Here is a 9,504-nt window from a genome sequence, read left to right as displayed (position 1 = left end):
GTGTGTGTGTGTGTGTGTGTGTGTGTGTGTATATATATATATATATATATGTGTGTGTGTGTGTATGTGTGTATATATATATAGATAGATAGATAGATAGATAGATAGATAGATATAGATATATATAGATAGATAGATATAGATATATAAGATGATGAGCTACACTTTGTAAGAAAATGTGCATAGTCATATTCAGAGCTATTACTTTTCAAATCTGATTACTTGTTTGGCAATCAAAAATTACTCTATTTTACCGAAGCAGTTCTAGTGCGAAACAGTCACTACATGAATGGCAAAGGTGCATATATTATATTTTATTCAAGTGCATGGCCATGACCTTATGTGCATGACAAGGAGTTAAAATTTTAACACAATGCATAAAAATAGATGGACAAACAGAAGCTTCCTGGGGTTCAATGTCATTCGATACCACTAACATACACACTGCAAGGCTTACAGCATAAGCAATATACAGTATGTTTCAAAAGTAGGTATACACATTATTAACAGTAATTTTAATCAACATGTATAATTTTAGTCATTTTTAACTCGGTCATTTTGACAAAATAAGTTTAGGCAATAATATTAACTTCCATAGGTGTAACAAGAAACCCGAGAAAAATGTTAATAATGTGAAAAAAAAAAAAAAAAAAAAAAAAGGCGTAACCACTTTTGAAAGATCCAGTTCATTTACATCAGGTGATGATCCTTGAAATACAGCAGCTGTGACAGAATACCAGATGAAATGTGCCATTTTCTGCAGGGTTGCTCGCTTTTGGAATGTATTCTGACAAAAAAAAAAAAAAAAAAAAAAAAAAAATGCAAATTCACATTTCAAAACACAACTGGGAGGATTGACTTACAAAATATTGCATTCTCTGTTTAAGTTATCTTGGTTCATAATAAGTAAAGGTGGAATGACTTGAATTTGGCACTGTGTGCATGTATATTGGGGTCTATTTACAAACAGGAACTGATACTACTGAAACATACACTAAGATGTTTATAGACTCAGTCATGAAATTCTGCCTACGAAACACTGCCAATTAATATTATTATTGCTATTATTCATCTAAAAATACAATTCATAAGATAAAATGCAAAATAGTTTTTATTCAGAACTCTGTAAACATCTTCTTTGTAATTATTACCTCTACTATGTACAAAATATGGTGGATTTAAAGAGCCTCATGTATCAACTTTCAGCCTCAGCTAAGTTTTGTACCAGGACTAAATCCACATCTGCTTCCTGTGTGATCAAATAAGTTAAAATCTACTAACCAGCCACACGACCAGTTTTGCCTAACAAAAATAAGACAAGTCTGGTCTCCAGAGTTCACACAGGAATTTGTATCTATTTTTACAGTGGGCGAATCCATCCATAGTCTTGCTGCTCTAACTGGTGCACGTCATGCGTAGATGCTCGGAGGAGTGGAATTTCAGAGGCCCTTTAGCACATAACAGAATCATTTATCATCGCTGAGCACAAAGTGGCTTCAGTACACAAGCAAAACAATATTCTCATACACTATTTGAATACACACACCCATGCATTCACACATACACACACACACACACACGATACTAGCATTGTTGGCACATATACAGTCCCTGGGCCAGCAAGGACCTCAGAGAGGAACTCTAGTCTGTTTCTTTACCAACCCAGAGGAAACGTTTGCAGCATCATTAGGACTTGCAGTTATCTAAAAATATCAATACAATTATGAGACAGAACAAGACCATCAATGTACACTGAAATGCTGAATAAGCTACACTTTTGTTCAGATCCCTGCGCTCCTCGCTATGTAATGTGCGTTTCTTCCTTTTGCTTCCAGTAACAAACAACCCCTGAAAGAATATAAAAACGGACAAAGAGCAAACTATTGCAAGAAAAAAAAAAACAGTGAATGCTGAATTGTTGAGAAACTGATTGTGAGTTCTCCATTGTGGGCACCGGTGTACTGCTCTCCCACAGAGGAGTGCAGGGGTATCGCTGGTTGTTCCTTTCCTCTTTTCTCTCCTCTTTCATCTTATCTCTTCGCCTTCTCTCTCTCCGTTGTGTGACATCCTCCCCTGCCTTTCCATAGCTCCCTCTCAGATGAGCCGTGGCATCTCAGGAGCTTTCCTCCTGAGCTCTGCGGAAACTTAGCCGTTTGAAGGAATCCCTTTGAGAGGGAGAGGACAGTGGAAGAGGGGAAAGGGACATAAACAAAAGATATGGTGTTAAAAGGGAGGAGGAAAAGTCAGGGCAGCCAGGGGTGGGAGGAGAGAAGGAAGCTAAATGTTTTCATGAGGGTGCTCTAGCAAGGCAGACAGGAATTTTAAAATATAAGCTATGCGGTGCAAAGATGAGATGCACTATAGCTGACATATAGCAACATTACCTTGGTGGATCATAAAAGCTCTTAGTGAGAAAATAAGTCTTCATTAATACATGAATGCATTTTTGTTGTGGCTTTGGTTCAGCTATCAATAGGGGTATAAAGCAAGTGATAGTGTCTGCTCTCTTCAATCCTTGCTCAATTCCATTGTGTTCACTTCCCTTTGGCATAGAAATCATATGACACAAAGATCAACAGTAAGTGTTTTTTTTCCACTAAGTCTCTCGTCTTATGCTATGAAATAAAGAAGAAGGAGGAACCATCCAAGGACAGCTTTTTATTTGCTCCAAATTGCTGTGTTGGTGGCACAATTTGGTCAATCTGCTTACCTGTTCTCCAGGCGAGGCTTGATGATTGGCTTATAAAGCTCAGGAATCTTCCTCTCCAGCATGGGTCGCAGGCTCTCTCTCAGGCGGTTGTAGTTCTTCTTCAGCTCCTGCTGGTACTCCTTCTGGTCCGAAGTAATCAGGTGTTTGTTCTTCTCAACTGCCTCGCCACACCTGAGAGACAGAAGAGAAGAGAAGAGAATAGAAGAGAAGAGAAGAGAAGAGAAGAGAAGAGAAGGAAAAATTGATAGAAGAATGGAAAGAGTGACAGATACATTTATGTATGGATGTTTGATTGGTGGGATCCACCAGTTAGCTGGTCTACTTGCATTAGATGAATACAGAGAGTTCATTGTACTCCCCCACCTTTTTTTAATCCAATGCAACAGCCCCAGACTTAATAGTAGCTTCAACAATGCTGCTCTGCAAACCAGTCCAGCAGTACTTTCCTCTCTGTCCTCTACCTTTCAGAATTTCACTGCACTGTTTCATACTAACTACTGTACATGACATTAATTTGGCTTCTTTGTTGACCCATTTAGAGCTTTGGCACACAATGTGCCTGGCTGTAAGGAGCTCCTGTGCACATTTAAGACATTTCCAAATATCATTGCTAGAATGTAAGTTGAACTTTGAATGACCCAAAAGTTTCCGAATGACACTGCGGCAGAGGTAAAAACACTGTGGTCACAAATGACTAACAAATAAAAATCTTATTCTCCCGTATCTGCTGAGAAGATGAGAAAGCCTGATGATCATGCAGAGCTCCACAGGGTCTGAAGTGAGTGCAGAGGGCAGGTATGGGCGCCGCCTGCATCATGACATATATAATGGCCAACATACACACTAGTCTGCAGGAAATCAGAGAGACGAGGATGATTGCAAACACATGTCTGAGTTTATCTGTTGGCTTTTAATGAGGGTAAAATGGAAACGGCAATGTCGTGTAACAGTATACAGTAAATACACAGGGCAAGGAGCATTAGGGACTGTTGATGAGGGTAAAGGATTTTCCAAGCCATAAAAAACTGAGATATGCTGATGTAAAACTGTATTTGATTTGACTGTCTGCTTTGTAATCTAGACAATGAATGCTTCTCATTGATAGATAATCTATGGAGTTCAAGTGTCTGTGGTTTCAAGTAACGACACAACTGTGCTTTTTGCAGTCTTTTGACAATCATTATCATCGTCCGATTTTCCTGGATCCTTCTCAAACTGGCATTTAAATTTAGTTGTGGAGTAGCCAACTAAAAGGACCGTCCAGTTTTGAAAAGATGCTATCAGCCAAGGCAAAGACATCTGGTTTGAATGACAATAACAAACAAACAAACAAACATTATTAAGGCCTGGAGGCATGACTTATGTAAATGTGCAAGTTCAATGTGCTCTTTTGTTTTGAAACACCATCTATCCACCCATCAATTTTCAATACTCCCTTATTCCTAATCAGTGTTGCAAGGGAGCTGGAGCCTATCCCAGCACACACTGGCGTTTGAAACCCCCTTTTTTTTTTTTTTTTATTATCATAATGGAACAATCCATACTTTGTTGGCTAACTTCCATAAAAATGCTCTAACATGGATGCAATACTGTATATCACAGTCCACTCTGACAAAAAAAATGTGAAGCAAATTTCTCAAGTTTCTGCTTTTCAAATGTCTCCGTAAGGTGCTTGGTAGTGTTTTTGGAAGCACCTTTATGTCACTATGAAGAATTTGACCCTAGGTCAGAAAACACTGCAGGCAGCACCAAAACAACCTAACCACAACTCACATCCACGAGAAATATGAACAACTCATCGGAAGCTACAGAGAAGAGAGATGGCTTGATGTCTGGATTGGTTTGTACACAGAGGCCAGTGACATTTGGAAACTGTCAGGGAGAGGCAATGCATCAAATCTGAGGCAGGATCCATGGAAAAAAAACTGATAGTGGTTCCAGGGGAAATGCAGGGGAGTGCAGCCTCCACTCTGAGTCTGCCCTGGTTCAGGCCCTGCAGACAAGCAGGGGGCCCAAGCTGACCACCGGGTATCTGCTGATGGTGGGTCTTGGGGAAACTCTAAAGGACTAAGGCTGGCGATTCTCCAGTTCCCTGAGCATGTAGCATGCACAGCTGGAGCCCTGAGCAAGCAGGGTCAATACTGGGATAGCATCACCTGTTGCCAAGGCACCATCCTCTTTGTTCATTTATGTAGCAGAAGGTGGTGCAATGCAAGTGTGTAATATAGGTCACATTGCACAAAACCAATTCTTTTCCTAAAATATTTCATTTTAAAAATTGTGATGGTGCAGCTCACAGAATGTGGTAATGATGCTATAAAGTTATACCTGTCTTTACAAATCATGTCAATTCAATTAATTACATCAGACAATGTGAATTGTTTCTTTAAATCCCAGCAGTGATTAGTATCTTCCACTGCCTGACCTACAATTTTTAACATCAGTTAACATTTGTGAACAGGATAATTTGAATTGAAGGACAAATAAAGTGTATTTACATGAGCAGTTTGATAGCCATAACTAAATTTCTTAAATATACTGTAGGTATAATACTTTAAAAGGTGACAGTAAATCAGTTCACAGTAATGACTGAGCAGTTAAATAACTCTGTTTACAGTAATGAGTCACATTCCAGAGGATGGCTAACAAAATGATTAGGTCTGAGTGCCGATGGCTGAGGCTGATGCATGAAGGGGGACATTCAATTCCATGGCATAGCAGAGAAGCACCTAATGCCACAGGACACGGTAAAAATTTCCTTAATCAAATTTCTAGAATGCCAAAGGACTGACACGACTGGCATACAAAAGGGCTAGTGCCAGCTTGGCTGGATTAAGAAAGAAAATAAACGTTTCTGAAATTACAGTAAATATTTGCCAGCCTGCTTGCAGCAATCAAGGCAGCTGGAATGCGACATGAGGGTTTCAAAATGAAAGCCACCTTTTGGAGGCAAACAGCTCACATGCTCACAAGATGCATGTGCACTCGTACAAACATACAGACACCAGCACGCACACACATCCCACACCCATACCCACATACACATATCCTGCACCAAATCTGCATATCTTCAAACACACTGCACTGCTAGGAAAGCTTAAATTATATTTTGAATATTCAAAATATAATGAAACTCCTGGGAACAATAAACCTTTGCAAAAGCAGCTTAGTGATATTATGAAGAAAAATATCTTCATACTGTGTCATATGGGAAATGAAAAATAAACCCCATCACAGTCGGTTTTATTAATTCATGTTCATCCTACCTGTTTGATTTCTCAGCATCATCTGGTGTGGAATTTACTAGCTATTATCACCTTCATCTCTCCATCTTGACTGACACACTGTCTAAACAGCAGGATATCATTCTCCATCAGCCACAGATTTCTATGGTGCCCCTTTTATCTTCCTGCAGTGACACAGGTAATGGTTTGTATATAGAGCATTTTGAGGGAGTTTCACTCCCTCAAAGTCGTCTCACGACGACCACATTTTGTACTCAGAGCTCTTTTTGAAGTATTGTTCCATACTTCCACCTACTGAGCCAGTACCAGCCATTGGAAACAATAAAGAGAAACAGTAATGCAAATTCTATGAGGGAGTAAAATAAAAAGTGAAGCTGAATTCTTCTGGGTTTATGGCTCACCACGGATGTGCTTGTTTCTGGAGTTTTTCCTCATTGCTGTCTGACTGACGCACTATGTTGTCACTGTGTGGTGCATTTGATCGTATCTTACCTCATTATGAACTCTTTGAAACACAAGCGCAGTTTGTTGTGGTGACGGAAGAGCTTCGGGTCTGCTGGGATCTCATTCAGGAAGACCTGGGCCACCTCCAATGGGCCCTGCAGAGGGAGGGGGAGACAGGCGGAGAGGGAGACAGAATGAGCAGGAGACAGGGAAAGAGAAAGAGGTAGAAAAAAACGGAATGGAAGAAGCAGAGAGAAGATAAGAGTTTTTGAGAGCGTGAGCAAAGGTAGAAAGAATGCCTCTCTTTCAGTCAGGGGAAAATGACTTGCTAACTGAATGCCTAATACAGCTAAAGGCCAGGATGTTGAAGTGGAACATGAGGAAGAGATCAGATCAGAGTAGGGGCCATGATTAGCCTCCTGCATGGCTAATGTCACAACTAACCCCATATAGACCCACCATTTGGCTCCCATTTGCCCAGTATGAGCTCTTGTTATCCTGACTTATATTCATCATAAAACCGCAGCACGCTCACACAGCGCCTGCATCACGACAGGCACAGTTAAACAGTCCTGATTAGCATCATAAACGCCATCAGGCCTCGGCCTCCGTTCGACGTCTGAGCTTAGGACCAACATGAAGGAACCCGGACCCTTCTACTGATTGCACTAAAGAGCCTGATGTTTACGGAGCTGCCGAGCATTAGGGTTATGTATACAACCATCAGGTTGGAGCGAGGGACCTGTCAGATTAGACGGTGGAAGATAAAGCATAGGGGGAGTCGGGTGGAGACGCCGTAGCTAGCTTCATCATTACCCTAACATTCACCATGCTGGCAGGACCTGGGAGCTATCAGATCAAAGAGACCTCCGGTTCACTGTGCCGCGCGGCAGAGACATGAAAGGAAGAGGGGCCATGAATTGACGTTTTAACTAAATCAGGGGAAAAGCAAAGGAAGGATTAGGGTTATGGATGGGGTGAGGGCTTTGATGTGTGATCACTGTCATGTCTCCCACCTGCACCCGCTGGTTACAATGGAAACTGTAAATGTGATAAGATAAATAGAGTTAAATTATTCTGGTTTATCTTTCCCCACACATTAGTAAGGAACACTCAGGGGTTAAAAGGGCAACAATACAGAGCGCAATCATTTCAAAGAGAACAGATAGAGAACTTAAAAGTCTGATAAAAACAGATGGGAATTTACACAACACAGTATACAAAAGCACGCCGTCCCTGTATTCAGGAAATAGCTGCGAAGCTACACTGTACTTTACCTGGTTAACAGTGGCTCCCACGGAGCCTTGTAGCAGCATCTGTAACATCTTAGCATCAGGCTGTTCTCTGTGTGTGGCAATTGCCAGCTCTCTAGTCTTCTTCTGCATGTCCTCAATGGCCACCTCAATGGGAGTCAGGTCAAACTGGAAAGAAGAGAGATGAGTGGAAAAAGAGAAATGTAGTGCGGAAACCAAGCGCTTCAGTTGATAAAAAACCAGTGAGAGTACCCAGATTGATTATACAGGAACGTGGGCACATTTTATTGTTCACTACTGTTCCACATTGAAAAATTGAGCTCATTTCCATATAAAAGCTCAGCAAACTGTGCCTCCACAATCTCAGTGTCAATTCACTGTTCAAGGATTGAACAAATTGCCTTGATGATAACAGATTACAGCCGCGTTTCTCTGATTTTTTCTAGCTCTGAGTTGTAACCACCAGTGCTGCTTGATCACAGGAATATCATATGCACTGTTGTCTTATTTATTTATTTTTTTTACTACATGTGCTTAAGTGAGTAGCACGGCATCTACCTCCTCTTTCTGGATGACATTGATGCGAGTCTTGACATAGGGGAAGGCATGCATGGTGGTGAGGATGGTCTTCCTCTTGTACTGCTCCTGCAGCTCTCCCCGTGGCCGTCCGCTCTTAGTGAAGGGCGTGGTGTACATGAAGCGCCGCAGGTTGAAGTTCTTCTCAAAATTCGTCAGCCGGTCTTTCATCTCGTAGTCATCAAAGTAGGGCTCCACATAAGTGATCTGGATATATGCCTAGATAGGAGTGGTGATTTATTTTTATTCATGTAACTGATAAATCGGTTAAATCATAAATCAGCATGGCAAAAGATTCAAAGTTGATTTTTAAGTTTCAAGCTTAGGTTTATTTAGAGCCAAAAATCACCATTTACAGTCTCACAGGGCTTTACAGGACAACAAACAAAAGGATGACCTCCCTGACTTACAGTACATAATGATTATTTTATAATATGCAATGGATCCCAAAAGGAGAAAACTGTTTCTCTCTCCCCCACTTTGTCATATTTTGTACAAAGTGGAGTGCTTTAGGGGTGTTTTTGGCAGATATCAGACTGTGCAATACGTGCTGCCCTCCAGTCCCAGCCTCAGTATCTATTATCTATGCAAAACTATCCTGCACTGCTTTTTGCATTCCTATTCCCTGGACCGACCAAAACAAGACTTTCTTGCACAGTTTCTGATTCATACACTGCAAAAACGCAAAATCTTACCAAGATTATTTGTCTTATTTCAAGTCAAAAATGTCTTATTACTAGTCAAAATATCTCATTACACTTAAAATAAGACATGATCACCTCAGAAGTAACTTGTTTTTAGACAATTGTCTCTTGTTTCAAGTGAAAATTTGCTTGTTTCATTGGCAAAATTTGTTTCTTGTTTCTAGCTAATTGTCACTTATTTCAAGTGAATTTTCACTTTTTCCACTGGCAAATTTTGCCAATGAAACAAGCAAATTTTCACTTGTTTCAAGTGAATTTTCACTTGAAACAAGTGAAAATTGTCTAAAAAAAATGTACTTCTGAGGTGATCATGTCTTATTTTAAGTGTAATGAGATATTTTGACTAGAAATAAGACATTTTTGACTTGAAATAAGACAAATAATCTTGGTAAGATTTTGCGTTTTTGCAGTGTACCCATTTCTGTACATTCACTGCATGTAGATCATAACTGAACTTTTTTTTTTTTTTTTTTTTTTTTTTAAGCTAACTCTCTTATGTTAGTATGTTCTGATTGTTCATTCTGTTTTTGCTCATATGATAATTTGTTATAGATTACATATGTTTACTCATA

At 40.1% G+C, this 9,504-nt stretch overlaps 1 protein-coding gene across 3 annotated transcripts in view; it reads right to left on the bottom strand.

Annotated features, from left to right (window-relative positions):
• Positions 1-293: 293 nt before the first annotated feature.
• The window catches only part of dock8 (dedicator of cytokinesis 8), a 57,858-nt gene continuing 48,647 nt past the window's right edge, over positions 294-9,504 (bottom strand). For all 3 annotated transcript variants that reach the window (XM_030059399.1, XM_030059400.1, XM_030059401.1), the window contains 5 exons: positions 8,211-8,447; positions 7,677-7,820; positions 6,448-6,554; positions 2,711-2,881; positions 294-2,165 (listed from right to left, as the gene is read on the bottom strand). In XM_030059399.1, the coding sequence (XP_029915259.1) occupies positions 2,114-2,165; positions 2,711-2,881; positions 6,448-6,554; positions 7,677-7,820; positions 8,211-8,447 (711 nt within the window). In that variant the 3' untranslated portion in view covers positions 294-2,113. The remainder of the gene's footprint in view (positions 2,166-2,710; positions 2,882-6,447; positions 6,555-7,676; positions 7,821-8,210; positions 8,448-9,504) is intronic.

This window comes from Myripristis murdjan, chromosome 9 (genome assembly GCF_902150065.1).
Source record: "Myripristis murdjan chromosome 9, fMyrMur1.1, whole genome shotgun sequence".
Taxonomy (NCBI): Eukaryota; Metazoa; Chordata; class Actinopteri; order Holocentriformes; family Holocentridae; genus Myripristis; species Myripristis murdjan.
This window is presented reverse-complemented; position numbering and strand designations above follow the sequence as displayed.